Source organism: Bactrocera dorsalis, chromosome 4, assembly GCF_023373825.1.
Source record: "Bactrocera dorsalis isolate Fly_Bdor chromosome 4, ASM2337382v1, whole genome shotgun sequence".
Taxonomy (NCBI): domain Eukaryota; kingdom Metazoa; phylum Arthropoda; class Insecta; order Diptera; family Tephritidae; genus Bactrocera; species Bactrocera dorsalis.
In genome coordinates this window covers 43,325,407-43,346,979 of record NC_064306.1, presented here as the reverse complement: position 1 = coordinate 43,346,979, position 21,573 = coordinate 43,325,407, and the positions used below count along the sequence as shown (strand labels likewise).

Sequence of the window (21,573 nt, the reverse complement as noted above, 5' to 3'; positions counted from 1 at the left end):
GCAAAGGGAATATTTTGTTGTGTGCCTGAGAATTCAAATTTTTCCACTTGACGCTCAATTGTTAACCTGACTGGTCGATTATGACGAATAAATTATACGTAGCGCTCTTAAAGTTGAAGCCACTGACTAAGAATTTCAATTGTAAATTTAAATAATTTCGACTCGTTGTTGGATCGTCTATTTTTCCATGATGAAATGACAAGCTTTACTCAAGAGAAATGTCGAAATATGGCATCGTTTTTTGTCCATATCGGTAAACTTTTGTAGCGTTCCTATTGAGAAACGTGTTAATAGATACTAGTAGGGTAGATCGAAAAATAAATTGTAATTATTACAACGTGGTAACTTTATTAGGACTACCAAAGGGGGCAAGGTTCGTGACTTTTGATTTCACAATTCTTTTCGAAGATACCAGAGGTAAGCAAAAGCTTTTTCCCCTTTACTTTTCTAGCATTAAATTTTTCCCACAAATAAAAACTACGGTATCGGTGTTATATATGTATATGCCTGTATATAAATATTTTATTATTAAAGGTATAATTTAAACAAATAAATACTTATGTAATTACAATACAATTAAAACTTCATTAAATTTTGTTAAATCACAGCCTAATTTTATATAATAATTATTTAGTTGTTTTTTGAAGATACTTCATTCGATGTATGATTCTAACCAAATGACATATAATACTGCTAAAGTATGATCCGTATTTTAATATAAAAATTTTCCTTAATAATTTTGTCAACTGTCTTAGAAGAAATATTAAACTTATCTAGAGGCTTAACCAGATGGCTAATTGGTGGGATTAATGACAGTTAATTATTTTTCAAAACTTTTTAAATTTTTATTTAATTTTTACCGAAAAAAATGAAATAATTTGAACCAGATCGAATATGATAACTTTAGTTGATTAAAAATATTGCAGATATTGGATATGTTGCTTTAAATATTTAAAATAATATTCGAAATAAGGGTCTACTCCAACTAAAACGATGTAATTTTAATCTTAAGTTTTAAATAAATAACTAATAACAATTAAAGTCAATTATAAAAAAATTAAAAATTCGAAAATGACCTAAAAATTTCGAACTGAAATGTTCAAATATGAATCAAATAAAACAAAAACGAAAATTTTGAAATGAAATGTTCAAATATGAAGAAACAAAAATTTCGAAAATGACATATAAATTTTGAAATGAAATGTTCAAATAGAAAAAAAAACGAAAAGTTAGAAAATAATTATGAAATAATGAAAATCGCTGACTGAAAGCATATTAGAGTTTAGTTATAATGAATCAATTATAATATGACGATCCTCTATCTATAATAATAATGCCTGAGTTATGAATATTTCGAAGAATTGTCATGATAAGTATATTAAAATATATAATATATTAGGGCGTTTTTGAATGATTACGTTTAGCCTGTAATCTTCGCCGATTCGTCGAAGCTTCCGTCGTCTTTCTTCTTCCTTTTTTATTTCTACGACATTTGTATTTCTGTCCTATGTGTCTCCTCATGTTCAATAAGAGCTTTCGCAACTTATCGTATACTATATCAATATCAACTGGATCAACTCCTTCATCTCGCGAACGCTTGTCTGTACTAAGTTGTATTCGCTTATTTGCTGCAACAACATCTATTGTTGTATTAATTGGACGACCTTTCAATGAGGTGGCAGCCATTTGGATATCACAGAGTATCCCACGAAGTGAGTTATTGAGATGCTCTAGTCGCTGGAGATTAGTGCTGGTTATGTTGTCAATTTTATTTGAATTAAATGTACTAGTATTTTTGTTGGCATTGGAAGCGTTGCCGAGTAAACGGTCAACGGTAAGAGCATAAACTTGCAAATGCTTGTGCCAAGTGCTTAAAGTGAGCTGGAATTTAATTTTGTTGATTTGTTTATATTTTGTTGTTGTTATTACAATTATGTTATAATCGAATAGATTATTGATATTAGGAGTATGGGAAGATACATAAGCATTTCTTAATATGTTTTAAAGCGAAAGGCAAATGAGCAATATAATGTGGGATGAGATGAAGATAAATTTAACCAAAACCAAAATATTATAAAACATAAAGCAGACATAAACACCATAACCACAATCCAAATACCAAGTAGTGCTTAAAATAATACATTTGTGCTGCTAAGTTTTCAAATCCTAATATAAATATTAGTCAATTTTATATGCAAATCTCCTCAGGGAGTTAATAACGTGTTTAGTGTGTCTAGCATAAATTAAGCGACAGCCAGGACTACCATAAAAAGTGATCTAACTGTACTTTTTTCAAAATCTTTTGAGTCTTTCGTCTGAATTATTTTTACACTTAAAATTTCAGAAGTACCGCAGTTTGTAGCCTCGAAGTAAAGTAGAGGTTACTTAATAAGGAAGATATATCTATTATGAAAATCATACTTTAAGTTTGTATGTCAAAAACATGCTATAGTGGTAAGGTCTACCCGACCATGAAGAAGTTCGAATAGAACAACAAAGCGGTGGGGCCGATGAATTGTGGTCGAGCTATTCAAATAAGGCGGCGAAGAACTCATAAGAACCATGTATTAGCTTCTTTGTAGAATACGTTCGGATGACAGCATGCCTAACGATTGCAATTTAAGTGTGCTCGGCACAATCCGCAAATAGGAAGACTGCGCCAACTATCTTGGAATAAGCCTCCTCAACATCGCATGAAAGGTTCTATCGAGCCTATTGTGTGTGATAAAAACCCAGCGTCAACAAACAGATTGCAACTTATTAGTGAGACTTTAGGCCTGAAAAATCAACAACTGTCCAGATAATCGCTATGCGCCAAATCTAAGAAAAGACCCATGAAAGAGGATTGACACACACCATCTCTTCGTAGACTTTATGCCGCTATGTCTGAATTTGGTATCCCCGCAAAACTAATACGGACGTATAAAATGACATTTCGAAATACCAAAAGATCTGTCAGGATCGGGATAGACCTCTCCGAGCCGTTCGATACCAAACGGGGTTTCCGACAAGGAGACTCCCGATGCCAGCGTCGAAATCCAACGAAGAATATCTCTTGCCACCAGGTGCTACTTCATATTAAGTAGGCAATTGAGAAGTAAAGTCCTCCAAAGTCTATAAGTCACTCATTATTCCCGTCCTGCTATATGGTCAGAGGCAGCGACGATGCCAACATCTAAAGAATCTACGTTACGAGTTTTTGAGACAAAGGTTCTGAGGAAGATTTATGGTCCTTTGCGCATTGAAAACCGCGAATATCGATGCAACAATGAGCTGTATGAGTTATAGATTGACATAATTCAGCGAATTAAGTGACAGCGGTTACGCTGGCTAGATCATGTCGACCGAATGGATAAAAACACTCCAGGTTTGAGAGTACTTGTCGCAGTAACCGTTGAGCGAAGTAGAGGAAGAGGAAGTTCTCCGCTTTGTTGGAAAATTCTGGTGAAAAAGGACCTGCCAAATAGCGAAAAGGAAGAAAAACTGGTGGGCTGTTGTAAACTCGGCTATAATCATGTAAGCGGAGTCTACGCCATTAAAGAAGAAGAAGAATATATTAGAATATTATCGTATTTTCTTGAACAGTAATCTATGCCTAAGGTTTCCATGCAAATTTTGAACATTCAACTCGTGTGCCAGATATGTACGAGGTGTGTTCAAAAAGTATCGCGAATTTTGTGTATTTTCAAAAATTATTTATTTATTCATGAATATCTATTTTGTACCCTTCAATAGTAGTATGTCCATATCGATGGTCACGACAAAAGAACGGGGTCTTGGTGAGAAAAAGATGTGTGTGAATCGAAAATCAGGTCTATTTCTTGAGAGAAGGCAGACCGATAGACGAACCTAACTGAAATGGATCAGCTTGTCACGGTGCTCATTTCTATATGCTATAAGCTTTACAGGATTTCCGAAGTTTTCCCAAGCGTATTACAAACTTCTTTGCAAACTTAATATGCCCTGTTTAAAGTATGACAATAACATTGCTTAAGTTGCCTTTATTTATTGACTATAGAATAATTTAGAGTAAGTATATATTTAAAATTATAATAAATTAAATAATTATATTCAAAATTCGCTCACGAAAAAAAAATTAAAAATTAATATTAATTGCGCTCACATGCACTTAATTAAAATTATGTCCATAAATAAATCTCAATTATCGAAAACTGAACGCATAAATGACAAGATATGCAATTTTCTACGCTATAAGTCAAGCAAGCCCAAGACATGCGTTGCATCTGTAATTGGCAGGGGACTTTTTGCACTCGGTGTGACATTTTACAGTGCGATCTAAAGCAATTATGTATGCTTATCATGTGCATGTGTAGAGAGCGTAAGTGAGAATTAAATTGCTTACTTTTTGTGTGTGTTTCTACTTTTATTGGAGTGTAGCGACTTGCGCGGTTGTGACAGCTGTCATGAGCCGGTTTTGAGGAAAGTCATTAGCAACTGTCAAGATAAGTGAATTATCTTTAATTTGTGTGAATTTTCTTTGAGTTTTTCCGAAGAATATTAAACTATTTCTTATTTAAGGAATTTGTTTTAACATTTGCTGTTATCAAATCATATTCTTGTATCAGTGTTAAGTACCAATTTATAGCAATATATTTTTAACAAAATGACATTTTTCTATAATATTTATGATCCTATATGCCTTATCAAGGATTATTGTCAAATGTTGATCTTATGGCTTCAGTGATAACCTCAAATTAAAATAATTATTTATAAAGTTCAAATTAGTTTGACAGCAATTAAGTTAATTTATACAAATTTTGTAATAACAATAACAATCTTGTAAGCACTATAAATAGTTAGTGAGCATTTGTGTATGCTTGTACTTGTATATATGTATGTATATTCGCGTAATCTGCAGCCAGTCACTTAGCAATATAAACAGAAAGTGAAAACGCCGATATTGCATATTTACATATTTATTTATTTATTCATTTATACAATTAAGCATTTATTTGTTTATTTTGCTTTTGTTATTGCTTTGTTATTGTCTTTACTCTAAGTCATTGATAGCACACTTAACAAGTCACAAAGCGGCATGTTGAACAATACGAGTAATAATAATAATAATGATATTACGCGAGCGACATAACATTCACACTCAAAGTAATGAATGCAAAAGCGAGCAGAAGCCAGCGTCGAAATGTCAGTATGTATGTATGTACAGTGTACAACAAGTTGTTTGTAAATATGTATTTGCCTTCTTAAAATTGCTGCGAGTAATCTTTAAAAAGAGTACACCCGGAGAGGGTACAGTTGGAAATGAATTAAGATCCAGTACATATCTCTCGGATACAATTAAGAATTCATTAAACCCACATGAATATCCTTAGAATGTAATTGGAGATTGATTAGTTAAAAAATATTGAAACTGTTTTAAACACTATTAAAGAAGAAGGTGTGCTTAGTGCTTAGAAGACTGACAACAAAGGGTACAATCGGCTTTTCATATAATATGCTGAAAGAAGGGCATTAGTTCATTCGTCTCTATGGCAGAAGTCGGAAAAAAGATGGTCTATAACGTAGCTGGGAACCCTACATTCACCAAACCCATCATTATTTGCGACGAAACGTGGGTTTATGAATATGACTTTGAAACTGTCCAGCAATCTAGCGGATGGCGTTCCAAAAAGGAAGCGAAAGAGAAAAAACCAAAATTCGATGACGGCCGAATACTACGAGTATGTGGATTCTAGTTCCTATAACTAACTTTTTCCCGGTCAACCTGTCAGATATGTATATTATTGAAAATCGGAAATAATTTTTCCGGCTTCGATAATTGCAAGTCACGAGAGTAAAAAATGCTCTGTTTCACCCGCACTTAGCCCTTCCTTACTTGTTTTACTGTTTTTGTTTATAGAAATCAAGTAAACTGCTGCCTCATTCAATGAACAAACAACCAAAATTGTTTATGCATATGATTAAAAGTTCTAAAAGTATTTAAGTAATGTTAATGAGTAATGAAAACAGGTGTAGAAAAAATAATAATAGTAATTAAAGTGATTTATACGCTGAACAGGAAGTACTAAGTTTGGCATATAGCTCTTAACACTTAGAAAAAAACATGGAGGGTTCTATAAATTATATGTATATGTATATAAAAGGTCCGCGTTACTGTCTGTCTATATGTATACGCAAACTGGTCCCACAGTTTTAGAGGTATCGATCTGCACTTTTGCGCACGTCCTTTTTACCCTTTGAAGCTACTCATTTGTCGGAATCGCTGATATCGTGCCAGTACATCATAAAGCTGCCTTAAACACTGACCAATCGGAAGCAAGTGCTTGTATGGAAATCAGTTTCATTAGGTGCGATTTCTTTAAGTAATTGGCCAAATTGTCCAGATCAGATTACTATAGAATATAGATGCTCTAAACACTATACGAACTAGTCCCTCAGTTTTTAAGCTATCGTTTTGAAATTTTGCAAACGTAATTTCCTCTACAGGAGGTTGCTCAGTTGTCGGAACAGCTGATATCGGACCACTATAACATATAGCTGCCATATAAACTGATCGATCGGAATCGAGTTCTTATATGGGAACTTTCCTCATTTGACGATATATCTTCACGAAATTTGGTACAGATTATTTTCTAAGGAAATAGTGTAATCTCCGAAGAAATTGTTCAGATCGGTTAACTATAGCATATAGCTGTCATACAAATTGAACGATTGGAATCAAGGGTTTGTATGGAAAACTTTCGCATTTGAAGTGGCATCTTCACGAAATTTGACATGGATGACTGCTTAAGATAATAATATAATCTCCGAAAAAATGGTTCAGATCGGATTACTATAGCGTACAGCTTCCATACAAACAGAACACATAGTTTCTAAAAGAAATGCACCTGTTGAGACTATTATAGCTGCGGTGCGGCCGAAGTTAACGATTTTTTTTTTTTTTTATATGCGAAAGTAAATCAGTAGAATTCTTGTAAAATAGGTTGTTGAACTGAATTCGTTAACTTCACCCAAAAATGTAGAACTTCTTTAAAAAATGATATTGCCATAACATTAAAATTTGAGTTCGATAAACAATTAGCAGCCACCAAAAAGGTATTAAAAAGTATTCAGCAAACGAACTTTGTGCGTACCCACACTCGAGAATTTCTAAATTCTAAACAAAGCAATTACTGTGTTACTGTGTGCGCGATTTCAACACATTTTTAACTATTTATAGCTATGCACCGACTACCACTTGCCGCTTATGCGCTCAGAAAAAAGTGATTGTACAAATATCGTTATATTAGCCGGGTACAACTGAGTTCACGCATAAGCGTAAAGCGTAAAGCTATTTTAATCGCACACAAACACAAACTTTTGTTCGCCAATGTTGGGTAAAAGCAATTGCTATACGAATTCAAGCGAACCGTTTTTTTCGTCGCTTTGTACGAAAGCTTTAAAATAAATTAAGAGCTGCTGACGTGCTTATGTACCGGCGCGCCGACCTTGCCGCTCACAGCCGCGCGCACTCTCTGCAATCGCACAAGCTAACGGGGATTCCACCGGCGCACTGGCTGATTCATGCATATGCTGAAAATAAAATTTGCGCGCGCACGCTGAACGCTTTAGGCAGAGGCCCGGCAAAACGCTCGAAACGCCACATATCCACACACACGCGCACAAACAGTCACAAGTGTGTAGCGATCAGCTGCTAACGGCGTGTTTAGTTAGCATTTTTCGCTGTTAAGCTTTCAATAAGTTAATTTATACGTACGAGTATTTATAATATATGCATATATACATACATACGAGTACATATGTTTGAAGAATTCGATTTATTTGTACAATTCGTTGAATATTTGCTTTTTGCTCCGGTTTTGTGACGTCTGCAAGTTCATTCAATAAAGAATTCTACGAATTTTCGATGATGTGTATACGCCATGGTGGGCGCTTGTCGTCTGTCGCATGCCGGCGATCGCTGATCGCTGCTGTCTCAGCGTACGGGAAGGCAAATATAATTGGTTGTTTTATATTTTGTGCATATCGTTGTCATATTTGTTTGCTGTTTATTTGCATTAGGCACGCAGGCAATCAGTTATATTTAGACGAATGTGCTCATAATATAAGTGTAAGTATGTATATGTAACGTTTGGAAAAGCCCGCCTGACTGATATCAATTGCCAGCAGCTACTAGTTGCATGTTTAGTTCGTGTTCGGGAGGGTGTAGTGGCGCTGACACACATAACCCGCATACTGTCACGGGCATTCGCATTTTTCTGCAGAATTACGATATACATATTATATATGTATACATATGATTGTTTGTCCGGCAAAAATACAAATATTGCGACGGGCAAACAATTATTGACTGTATTAAAAATACTAAAAATACTTAGAAATTGCACGAGCTCGCAAATTCTAGCAATTAAATGCAGTGACCCAAGTCACTTGGTCCAGGAAAAGCACAATTAGGTCACTACAATTTGCAGCAGCAAGTGCAAGTAAAAGGCAATAAATTATGTGTAGAGCGATGAGAGCAAAAGAAGAGAGCCATCTATGGGTGAAAGTGCGAAAATATTTAAGCTTTATGTGTTTAAGCAATTTGCACAGTGTGTTAGTCATGAATATTATTCGACTAAATTATGTAATAAGAATAAAATATATGAAAGAATTATAACCCATGTCAAATAAAAAAGTTATCCATACAAGGACTTGAGTTTGAGATGGGTCAGTGGATATGACATTTGGTAGGTTGTTCAACAAGTTTTGTCGTTCGATAAAAGAGGGCGTTGCTGCGATCCTAAAATTTATTTTGTTTTGTTAGTACACAATTGGTATGAACTTACATATGTGAAGTTTCTGTCAATTCATTCTTAGATTACAAGTAATTTAGTGTCGCTGTGTCAAAGTATTCTTTTACAATGGAAAAAATTGAATATCGAGCAGTGATAAAAATCTTATTTTTGGAATAGGTAGCACCAAAAGAAATTCACGAACGAATGTTAAAAGTATATAATGATTGTTCACTTAAAATTAGAACAGTAGAAAGATGGGTTGCGGAATTTTGACGAGGTCGTACAAGCCTTGAAGACGATTCACGTGAAGGACGTCCCGAACGCACATCAACACTAGAAATCATCGATAAAATACAGAATACGGTTTTGTAAGATCGTCGGTTGACTGAGAGAGATTTAGTAGAAGTATCTCATTAGGCTGTGTGAGCCATATTTTAAGTGAAATTCTGGATTTTAAAAAGCTGTGTGCACAATGGATGCAATGGAACAAAAAAACATTCGAATGCGACTTTCTCAGCATCATTTTTAAAATGGATAAAGTGCGCCGATTTATCACTATGGATGAGACTTGGGTCTATAACCACGATTCTGAATCAAACAAAAAAGGCTAAAGAGTGGTGTGAACCAGGTTGTTCGGTTTCGAAATGAGTTCAGAAATCGGCCAAGAAGGTTATGGCATCAGTTTTTTGTGATGCGAGAGGAATTTTATTTGTGGATTACTTGCAATTTGGTAAAATTCTGAATATTACTTCAACCTTTTGGGCCAGTTGAAAGAAAAAAATCGTGAAAAAAGACCCGGTTTAGAGAAGAAAAAAATTCTTTTTTCATCAGGACAACGCAACGAAGTTCGAATTGTTCAAGCATCCACCGTATTTATCAGATTTGATATTCAGCGACTTCCATTTGTTTCCAGAACTAAAAAAATGTATGCGTGGCAAGCATTTTTCCCCCAAATGAAGAGGTCATAACGGCTTTTGAAGCGTATTTTGCTGACCTTCCAGATTCTTACTTCAGGGGTGAGATCCACAGGTTGGAGCAAGTGTGTTAATGTTTAGGGAGACTATACTGAATAATAAAGTGTATTTTTAATCTCAAATTGTGTTTTTCTTAACAAACGACAAAACCTATTCAACAACCTGGTATATGCCATAATAGTCCGATATTGGCGATTACTAACAATAAGAAACCTCTTGAAGAGGAAAGAATATATGCACAATTTCCGATCGACATTTGCAATACTAAGGGAATCCAGAGTATAAAAAACATGAAATTCAATTTGGAGAGTAAGCAAGCACTAAATTGATAAAAAGTCTAAAACTCAAGTTATCGTCTGTACGAATGTATAGTCGTCAAAAATACCATTAATTTCGTACTTTAAATCATTTTTATATGTATATGTGATCAAAAATGTATGTATTTTTATTAAAAAAAGTACAAAATTTTTATTTATTTTTTATGCAAACGATTTTTCAGTAATTGTTTAAAAATGTTATATTCGATAATATTATATTCGATAAAAAAAAAATACCCAAAAACAATTTTTGTCGACTAATTTGGTGAGAGTGTTTCACTGTTAGTAACCGTATAAGCTGTTAAGAATTTGGGCAGTGGGTGTGTAGAGCTTTCCATATTGCTTATAACTACCGCGAGCTTTTGATAAAAACGGTGATATTTTTTACTGTTTACTTATCACAGGTTACTTTTCACACCCGCACTATTTCAAACAATTTTATGAATGAATTAGTGTGCTTTATTTAACAATTATCGTCGATACTGCTATTGAAGCTTTTGAAACTATTGAGTGGGGTCAGTATTGACTACAAGTATGTTCTTTTACGAAATTTATATTCAATTATATCTGACCCAAAGTTAACATATGATTTAGTAGTAGTAAAATATATTATTATTCTGCTAACGAAGCTGCTATAAGCATTTTAAGCTAGTAATAAGCAAGCGAAAACATTTAATGGATCAATGTAAAGCAAAATGGCGATTAAGCACAAATGATAAGATTATTATTGGAGCCATCACCATATGAAAGCGATACGGAATCGAAAATGTGTTATAAATAAAATATGTTTAATATATAAATAATATTTGAGTTACTTACATTTTTTCTTCCGGCAACTTTTAGAAATGCATATGAGTGTTTGGAATATACTTTTGAGACATTTTTAGGACCCATAAAAGGCCTTAAGGCTTTAATTTGTTTCGTTAGATTGCCACGTAGTTCGCAAAGTACCTGAAAATATATGTACATATGTATGTGTAAGTTTCTGGATATATGGAGGATATATAGTATATGTAGCTTAAGTGGTTATATCCTCTTGCAAAATATCAAGGAAAATATCGAATTTTTAAATAAAGTAAATAAAAAACCAAACTCACACATTTTTTGTTCTCAAATGGGGCCAAAAACGCACTTGAAAACGGTATCAGCATACACTTAGTCTCTATGTTAATAAATTTGACAGCACATTGAGGTTAACTGTCTAAGGTTGATATCAGAGTCGAAGCGAGAAGCGATACGAAGACTGAATTGATATTGGTTCAAGCGATGAACGATGCTTTGAGATATCAAATTGAAAGCGGCTAAGGGAGGCGGGCTGTTGCAGGGCATTTTAAGATGAAAAGTTCAATTTGAACGATTTACGTAAGAAAACATATGCAACGATTTACTATATAGCTGGAAGTAGCGCCATCTTTTAGCACCGCTTCTCGCTTCTACTTCTAAGCATGTTATAAATATTTGAACGTCGATGGATCCAAATGGATAGAAAATATAATATATTGTAGGCATTGACGTTAATCAAAAAAAATACTCTTTCCTTATTTTTGGTATAGGAGAAACTGAAATTTTATTTGCAGAAGTCAGACTCAAAAACCGTGTCGAGCGGTGTAAACTGACTACAATAGTCTGCTGTTACCAAAGTCGAAATTCAAACGCTTATTTTGAAGAAACTACTTAGGGGCATATCTAATGTGAAAATTCGAATTAATATTTTTTTTATTATTGTTGCATATTTCGATAAAAATAAAATACTAAATTTTCAAAGGAATAACACAGTTTTCTAAAGCGTAAACGCGTTTTTCTCAAAACTACATGTTTGAAATTGGCTGTCGATGTAACTGATCGCTTTGACTTTTTCTCGATTAAACAAACATTTCAATTTTTTATGACTAGCAGTTTTAGTTTAAGCATAAAATCATTTTTCTCAAAACTATACTTATCAAATTGGCTGCAGATGTTACTGCAAAACAAATAAGCTATGATTTTTTCCTACTAATTCGGTGTAAATTTCAGCATTTTGATTGTATGAGTGGCCAAAATCATCTAGTTTTTCAGCAAAAATCGAATTTTTTTTTTCAAAGTCTGCCAATTTAGTTAAATTTCAACAGAAAATATTTGCAATCGTTAGTCATCGTATAGGCAATAGCTTATGAATTTATAAGATCATATAAATTTACATTTAAAAATATATACATTTCATTGTTTCTAAACATAATGAAGCTTACAATTACTGCAGCCGTTTACGACCTTTTTAAGTGACTTTAGAAATATAAATCACCAAAAATTAATCATTATTTTTCTTTGAAATTATTTGTGTATATTTATTGAATATTAAGAAAATTATGCTGAAAATTGTAAAATATTGCAGGCAATAGTTTTCTTAAAAAAATTGCCAAGAATCAATTTTTCTTATGTGATCACACAACATGTGCCCCTTATGGACTGATATACACTCAAAACTTTATAGAAAATAATTAAATACTACTAAAATAAATATACTGACTTGATATTAACAAAAGGTCATTTGTATTTACTGCAACTGTCAGTTGACTTACCTTCGCACGAAGTGCTGTTCTATTGACATGTTGCTTATTAGCACTGTCAAATTCGAGCGTATAGCCACAAGCATTCGACCAAGGCGCGGGAGCTGCTTCTATTAAGCTCGGAGCGGGTAAAGACAAAAGCAAGTACAACATTGTTATCAAAGTGAAGGACAACAGATTTCTGAGCAATTGTCTTGTATTAGTAGGCGACGTTGTAGTCGTTGATATGTGACACTTCGGCAAGCTTGAAATATTGGCAACTTTGTTAACATTCGTAGTATTATCAATATCAGCCACCACTAGAACTTTCATAGTCAATTCGACATCTTCACTTTGCTCATTTGCGCTTGTATTATCACTTTTTGCTTCGCTTTTAGTCCACATTTGCTTGCGGGTCTTAACACGCCGTGCACACATACCGATTGATTGAGTGTCACCTATACACTTGATAGAGCGCGATGAAATATTTGCTGAACGTTGAGCGCCAGTTACTGTAAATTAAAAAAATAAATACAATTCATTACAAATCATTAATTAATGCGATTGAGTAATAAACATTGCTAAGTGAAGATTAACTGATTTTAGTTGCTATTTAAATGGGCAGTTCAACATTTCATTTGCAACTAATTGAGCGAACATACATACATATTTGAATTCAACTGTTGTGAGCTAAGCAAAAAATGTTAACGACTAACTACTTGCCGCAAGCTGTTCACACAGGTAGCTGCTGAATGCGGGAAAACCCCACATTGGGCACGGAATTTCCTCATAAGCGCGTGCTACGCTGCTGTGGTCATTATTGGAATTGGTATAGCTGGAGATTTTAGAACGTCTCGGATACACAATACATGCCTAAATAGTAAATGTTGCGTTTACAATTGACGTGCGCAGTGTTTGAGGCGATTCGAAAGCTTAGCAACATTTTTTGGGGGTTTTCCCTAGCACTCGCAATCGGTCATAACTATATTTTCCTATATTTAACGATGGGATCAGTTTGCTTACGCAGACACTTAATTGAGTTATTAAAAGAGAAACTTTTTTAAGCTAATTGCTTTTAACCTTTTACTACAAATCGGCAAGTTGTTATGTGAATTTGTGAATATTTTCGCTTTAGTACATGACAATCGACGTAATTTATCCATTTATCTATGGTTTATATTCGTATAAGGGCGATTGTAAGGTTTTTTTTGTATCTTTTCTAAAGCTGTTGTTGCATGACACCCAATAATCTGTAGTAGGAAATCCCCTCAATTAAATATTATATTTGGAGCCACGTATGGATTTGTAATACAAAGCTCTTTGGAAAGTTTTCTGGAAGATTTCAATTTGGTTATATACATTTTTGTTGTGAATAAAAACAGCTGTCATTATTTTTTTGGTATTTAACACTACTTTGGCGAGACAAAGCACGTCATTAGTGCCCAAGTCTTTGATATAAAAACTCGTTCCGACAGACTTTACTAAAGCGAACAGCTTGTCTGGCGATTTTTTGGTTAGAAAAAAATTTAAAATTGCTTGAAGTTTTTCGGTTTTCATGAATATTTCATAAGCGTTCCAAGGAGTCCACTTTTTTTACGAACATAAGTATTTGAGCGACAACAAGGATTCAGTGAAGGTGTTGAAGTCATCATGTGAGTCGTCCATCCATCTATGTGAAGACAACCTCAAAAAAGGTAAAAGAAACGGTACTGAAAATGATTGCGTTGGAATTAGAGACATAGTGGAGGATCTCTTATGATCCGACTGAATAGATTTTCGTTAATATTTTGATTATTGCAAAAGATAAGCTCAACAACGTAGCTGAGAAATTAGATTCGTCGTCATTATTAGCGACAAGATGTGGGCTTGTGAATATGACTCGAAACTACCCAGGTTAGGTTAGGTAAAGTTAGGCTAAGAGGTCGATTCGAACAGGGATCTCACTTGGACAGCTTAAAATGCTGCTGAGAAAAATTCGTCAGTAATAGGCTCTACTACGCAGTGATCCAAGTTTTCGTTGGAGGAGGACACCGAAACTCTGTCCTTGTAGCCTCCCATCATATACTCAGCTTCCTTGAGCCTTAAAGCACAATACGCAACAATATGCACTTGTCGGAAATGTCCACGGTTGATATGAGTCAATGGCATGGCATGCTCAGCCTAACATGTCTTAGAAACGTAAAAGTTTTTCGATCCTGAAAAACAATTCTGTCCAGTCTATCCTTGCAATGAAATATTATAATAAGTAAAAGGAAAAGCAACGAACTCTTGGACAGAGTGTTCATCTGAATCCAAAAAAAAATCTTAATTTCTAAAGCGGATAGTTACTGGTCATAAAAAGTGGGTCAAGCGAAAACTGTTTTGGTCGAATTGTGGTGAGACGGTACCAGGGTTGACAGTCAGAACAGTTTTGTTATGTGTTTGGTGGAATTGGCAAGGAGTTGTATACTTAAAGCTGTACCTCTATGGCCAAACTCTTAATTCGACCACATACATCAGTAGATCAGTAGTGGCTCATCAGAAAGTCCTTCAATTTAGTTGTGAAGTTCTTTTGCACCTCCTCCGAAGTAAGTCATTACTGCCCGTTTCTGTCTATGACATATACTTTTGCTGGAAAGAATTTGCCTCAAAAGAAGTTTGTTAAACTCGACAGTCTCAGTCGTCCCAAAAACGATGATGTCAACAAATTAGCGAACAAAATGGTGTATATTTGACTTTAATCGGATCACTCTAACTAAGTTTAGACCTTCAATTCAATGCAAAAATAAAGGCTTTCTTTTTACTAAACCTTATGCAGTGAATCTGTCATAAGCGGACACTGTCAGGGTCGGTCTCTCTGACCGGTTAATAGATTGTCCTTAGTAAACATCAAAAATGTTGGGACCGACAAAAATAAAGGCTTTGAAATCGGACACCGGTGGGACCTGTCTCTCTGACCGGTCAATAGATTGTCCTTAAAAAAAAAAAAAAATTTTTAACCAGCCAGTGAAATAGAGTTTTCACTGCTTTACAAAAATATTAGATTGTTTAAAACAACTTACCAAGTCCTAGAATTAAAAGCTGTAGAAACTGGGAGACTTCACTACACAACACCGGATAAGTCAAAAGGTTACCTATGAGTGGCTCGGTAGTGCCAGCTACTAACTTTTATATCTGGTGAAATTCATCGATAACGTGATAAAAAGCCTACTTATCGCTAAGTAGTTAGTCATTATATAATACAATATAATGTATAAATATATAATACAATAAAATATGCATGAATATGTTTGCGTCAAGCGACATTTTTCCAAAGAAACGACATATTGTGTTCACTATAAAAATTAATGGAAGTAAAGTGGATTTTAAAGTGTCAAAGCGTGCCAATTATGAAAATTTTCAAATCATCAACTTAGCGTAACAAACCTGTTTATGACCTGTGTTCTTTCCTATGTAGTATGAATATTTTTTCTACAAATTCTAGTTTCATTGATCACTAGCAGACATCATGTCGCCACCGATATCGCGCATTGATTAATTAAAAACCAGAAACACAATAACACAAATTTGTTATTGTAGCAAATTTGCTGTGGTTTTCATTGCCTGGAGACAGATGGCTTACGCCATGTAGACAGGTGTCTTCGATTTGCACAGTTGCTAAGTGGGTTATGGCGTATCGTTTATTAAATTAACATTTGTTGTGTAATTGAATCAAGTTGTTGGGCCTAATTCTTAAAAGTATATAAGTATGTGTAGACATGGCGAATGCGATAAATAGTGAAGCATTTGATCGGGCGACAAAAATAGAAGCTGAGAATCTAATACAAACGATGGTAACGAAAAATCAGTAATCGGTGCTAAAGTACGAACCAATAGCTGCTTGATTTGCCAAATTCCTATCTTTTGAGCGCTTCTCTCTTTACAAAAAATGTATTTGTATAGACAAAAATAAAATTATTGAGTTGAAGAGAGTATGCGGAGACCTCATTAAAATAGTGTAGCCGTTAACTTCAATGTCACCAAATTTCAGTTTTACAGATTTTAGAGAGCGTTCGGTTTTATAAACAAGTTTTTTTATTTTGAATAGCTTTTTGTGCCATTAATTTAAAAATTTGAGACATGAAATAATTATAGTTAAGATATGGAGCAAAAGCTACTCCCGGTTTATAAACTCGCCATCTTTCAGCAAGTTTCGTTTTATAGACAAGTTCTATTGTTGTAAATGGCTCAAAAGACTAACTGACTAACTAAACTGAAAATGTAACTTTTTTCTAGTTTTAAAAACTTATGTCACATGAATGTTCAGTGATCCAAGAAAATATAAATGATTATAAGAAAGTTTTCAATAGAGTACTACAAAAGTAGAGCGATAGGCACAGCAAGCGACGATATATTTTTTCCCGCTCTTTTAACATTTCTCTTCAGTGCCATTGGTCATTTTATCTTAAAAAGATATTCGATCCAACAACGAGTCGAAATTATTAAAATTTACTACCGAAATTCGGAGTCAGTGGCCTCAACTTTAAGAGCGGCCTTTTCAATAAACCAAAAGCGGTTTGAGACATCAATGAATTTTTTTATTCCACGAAAGTACATGCATACGTACTCCATGAGTCACCGTTGCATTCCGAAAAAATTGCGCTTTGGTCCGGTTTATGGGTCGGAGGAATCATTGGCGCGTATTGGAAATCGCCACCGCTCAATGATAACCGAATATTTTTGGCTTGAATTTGATGATATGGACTTGGACAGTATGTGGTTCCAACAGAACGGCTCCACAAGCCACACAGCTAATGCTACAATCGATTTATTGAAAACCAAGATTGGTGAACGTGTTATCTCACAAAATGGCCCAGTCAATTGGCCGTCTCGGTCGTTCGATTTGACGCCGTTAGACTATTACCTGTGGGTCTAAGTCAAGTCAATAGTCTATGCCTTGAAGCCAGCGACGACGATTGATGAACTTTATACGAATATCGAACGTGAAATTGCAGCAATATCGGCCGATTTATGCTTGAAAACTGTCAAAAATTGGGTTCAGTATCCGGACTCCTGAAAGCGTGTCCGTGGTGGCCATAATGTACTTCACAGGAATAAAGAATTTCATTGATATCCCAACGGTTTTTGTTTTATTAAAAAAAAAATTTATTCAGTGTTCTTATTGCAAACTTTTCTTTATAGTTATTCAGTGTTTGTGTTTAATTTTTTTCTTTCACAAAAATATTTCGATTACAAAGTACATTTGTGCGATCACTTTTGTAATCGACTTCAATCGCTGTTAAGTCAGATACATTTGTAAATTAGTTCAAGTTACATTACAGCAAATGTACATATCTACTAATACATAAATTGTCTACCATTTGTTAGTATTTGTAAATATTTGCACACTTGTTAGAAAAAAATTAAGTATACGCACCAGCATCCATAATTGATCAATGAAATATTAAATCTTGTAAAAACCTATGCAATATTCACAAACTAAAAGCTACTGTTATTTTAGTAAACAAAATTTACGTAAATTTGCAAGTCAATACGTAGACTATCCGGCTTAACAGCGTGTGCTTACGCTTTCAATACGCTTGATATACTGCCAATTTGCGAAATTAGAAACAAATACATACACAATTAGCTGGTTACTCACTTTTGCATCCATATACATTACATGTAGATTCACTCATCATGCGAAGAGTATTTTTTTAGGCTACTAAAGAGAGTTTTTTCCCTACACATATTCGCGAAGATGAAGCCATATGGAGTGAAAGGTGCTTCACTTTGACTAACGAGAATAAGTCAACGCCTAAGAGAGCGGGTGCGCCTCTAACTGTTGTGGGCATGTCAAGTAGTTGTCCGTCATGCTCAAGTTGGCATAGAAGTTCCATGATTGTTTATTTACAACTTTATAAAAATAAATAAATCAATCAGTATATAAACCACATTTTTTGGCTTGCGGCAAAAAAGTGTATTGTAGTACATACATATATAGTACGTATGTACAACAGTTGACTCATGACAGTCTCGTGCTACAGCAAATATATTATTATGGAAGAAGTTCTATACAACATAGCAATATATTCTTCCACCACAGTACTCTTTCCACATTTTAAGTAAAATTTAAAGTAACTTCGAAAATTTAATTAATTTTTTTTTTTTAAATTAAGTTAAGTTACGTTAAGTTAAGTTAATTAGAGTTATGCTAGTTTTTTTTTATAATTTCATTTTACTTAAATTATTTATCAGTTTTTATTTAAATTAAGGTAAATCAAGTTAAGTTAAGTTAAGTTAAGTTAAGTTAAGTTAAGTTATGTTAAGTTAAGTTAATTTAAGTTGGGTTATGTTAAGCTTAGTTACGTTAAGTGAAGTCCAGTAAAGTCTTTAGTCAAGTTGGGTTAAGTTTTTTATTTTAGCTTAATTAAATACCATTTAATTTTTTATAATTTCATTTACTTTTTTCCAATTAATATACGCTCAAAAATAATGTGTTTAAACCCCATGCTAACACCTTTCCCGATCGCTTTCAGGGGTCAAGTGTAATTTCACCATAATACTGATTACTCATACAAGCGCATGGCAAACACAAAAGGTGTTGAGGCGTGATTCTCGTTGCTTGTACCAAATTGCTGAAGTTTGCGATTCTTACTTTTTCCTCTAGTGAGAGAAAGCCAAAATTGTAAGTGGATTTGAGTTGAAGAAAATGTCGATACTGAGCGCTATTTAAAATATTAACGAAGAGTAATGTTAATTTGGAGTAGATTCGGCTTATCAATTTTAAGTTCTGTCCTTTAAGCTTGTGTGATGTAGGTGCATACATGAGAGGTTAAACGGGTTGCTTTCTATAAGTCGATTTTGATCATTTGAAAGATACTAGTATATTGAAAACTAATCGATGGCTTGCTCTTAATTGATATTTGGACTCAAAAGTACTGCCTCTTCAATATGTAGAAATATAGTTTATGAAACTTCAACTTACAATGGTGAAATTAAACTACTAATAAGATGAAAACTCATTAACGACAATATCAAGCGAAAACGTTGATGATCGATTCGAGGTGAGCCGGCGCAAATATGTTTGGTGAAATTGTCAGAGAATTTTTATGCTATGTTTGATTTTATAGTGGAAAGATTCGTAAATTTGCGACCCATCTTAAGAAACTTAAGTGACGTTTTAACACCCGAACCAGATCACCACACACGTTGAAAAAAAAAATGGTTCAATATTTGCCCTGATATGAAGACCTAAAATAACGATTGTCCTTATTCAGGTCAATTTTATAACAGAGATATCGGTTAATATGTAAAAAATCGTAACAAAATTCTGTGTATGTATTATCTCGGACATACTGCTGATTGAAGTCGAAAATAAAATGTTTGAATAATATCACATTTCGCATATTGGATATACTATATCCTGGTATCGAGTGTAAAATAACCGATACTAAGCATTCGTGTCAGATGAAATATTCTGTTGTTGCCTATAACTTTCTCCAACATTACTATAATGCATTTTATAAGTCACACTTTTATCATTTTTAAGCAACTTCTCTCTGGTTTAAGACAACTAACTCACCAAAAGCACAAATATGTTCACTGACACCAGAAGAGTTGATGATTATAACAAAGAAAATAGTTTCACTACTTGTCTCCGAATGTGTAAAATTTCAATTAATTACTTAAGTGATATTCCTTTGACATTTCGATAACGATTACAACTAAGACTTATGAAAAGCACCGTACTTAATAAACCTTCGTTTAAGAATAATAAGTTCGAACTGTTGTACTAACAGTACTTCCAACAGGTTATATAGCACTTTCTTATCAAAATGCGTACATATACATGTAAAAATTCACTTTAAATTCACGATATATCGGTAAGAAACCGCCAGGTTATAACTAAAATAGCTGGTAGATATGTTTGTTTGCATATACTTGTATATAGGTGCCTTTGTATTGTAGGTACTCTCTTATTTGATAATATAAATCTTTGGCTCCATATCTATAGTATGTAAGTATAATTAGATTTTAAGGACCTTTTTACAACTACTGAAGGAAACTAATACTTTCAAACGTATAATAAAGAAAAAAGATTTTGAAAATAGTAAGCTTATTCGATTATAGCCTAAAAGTCATTATAAGAGATAAAGTAGGATAGCAAAAACTGCTATCATAACTTGAATTTTAAGCCACTGGTCGATTACACTATACTTGTTATCCATAGATTAAAATTGTACACATTTTAGTATGAAATAATTTACGTAAAGAATACGAAAAAAAAAATTATGTTTATTTCATTTTTATAATTTTTTTCGGTGTATTAATTTTTCTTAACGAAGAAATTATTATCAATAATGCGTAAACTATTTTCCATATATGACTCATTAAAAATAATTTATAGGCTCTCCTGAGCACCACGCACATAATTGTTAACATATGAATAAAGATATCAAAAGTGCTTCAAAGTTTAGTAAATAGATATTGGTATAATTAATGGTTTATTGACTCTTGGACAACAACTGATTTAATGTTAATTACTACTTATATTTATCATATATATTTAACGGAACGAAATGATTATCGGTAATTAAATAAATTATTTAATATGTCATTATTTGTTTAAAATTGCTTCCGGTCGCTGCTAAGTACATTCGGAAGTACAAGTAAAGGGAAATGATTCATAGATAACACAAATACTTAACTATTTCTTTAAATAGATAAGTATTGCAGATACATACATAAGTACTATAATGGCTTTTCTCGTATTTCTAACAAGATAATGAGACCTATAGAAAAAAGTTATATGACAATGTTGTAGGTATTGAGAAGGTCTAAATTTTTTTTCAACTTTTTTCACATAACCTCAAAGTTCAACTAACCAAAATTATGTTTTTGTACGTTTAAAACATGTTGTTACCGATTACAACAGTTTTGTTCACCTAAAGATTGTTTTTATTACCTAAAACTAATCGGGTTAGATTTCAAATTGAATTTCGTCTGTCCGTTTGTGCATGTGATAAGTCGAATAAAAATGAAG

General features: G+C 33.6%; 1 protein-coding gene across 5 annotated transcripts; it reads right to left on the bottom strand.

Moving 5' to 3' along the window:
- Positions 1-492: 492 nt before the first annotated feature.
- Positions 493-20,319, bottom strand: LOC109579391 (uncharacterized). 5 transcript variants are annotated; one of them, XM_049454536.1, is made up of 4 exons: positions 20,113-20,319; positions 12,603-13,081; positions 10,867-10,998; positions 493-1,881 (listed from the first exon to the last, which is right to left on the bottom strand). In XM_049454536.1, the coding sequence occupies exons 2-4, from the start codon at positions 13,005-13,007 to the stop codon at positions 1,396-1,398; spliced, it is 1,023 nt and encodes a 340-aa protein (XP_049310493.1). In that variant the 5' UTR covers positions 13,008-13,081; positions 20,113-20,319; the 3' UTR covers positions 493-1,395. The 5 variants fall into 5 exon arrangements, with proteins under 5 accessions (XP_049310493.1, XP_049310491.1, XP_049310490.1 ...); XM_049454534.1 differs by having other exon boundaries at positions 20,216-20,308; XM_049454533.1 differs by lacking the exon at positions 20,113-20,319 and adding an exon at positions 18,190-18,513.
- Between the last annotated feature and the right edge of the window lie 1,254 nt (positions 20,320-21,573).

Excerpts from the sequence above, each read along its gene's own strand:
- LOC109579391 (XM_049454533.1), bottom strand. The coding sequence starts at position 18,229 with ATGATGAGTGAATCTACATGTAATGTATATGGATGCAAAA. Across the intron at positions 13,082-18,189 it reads TAATGTATATGGATGCAAAA|TAACTGGCGCTCAACGTTCA; the intron begins GTGAGTAACCAG and ends TTTAATTTACAG. Across the intron at positions 1,882-10,866 it reads AAGTTGCCGGAAGAAAAAAT|CTCACTTTAAGCACTTGGCA; the intron begins GTAAGTAACTCA and ends ATTAAATTCCAG.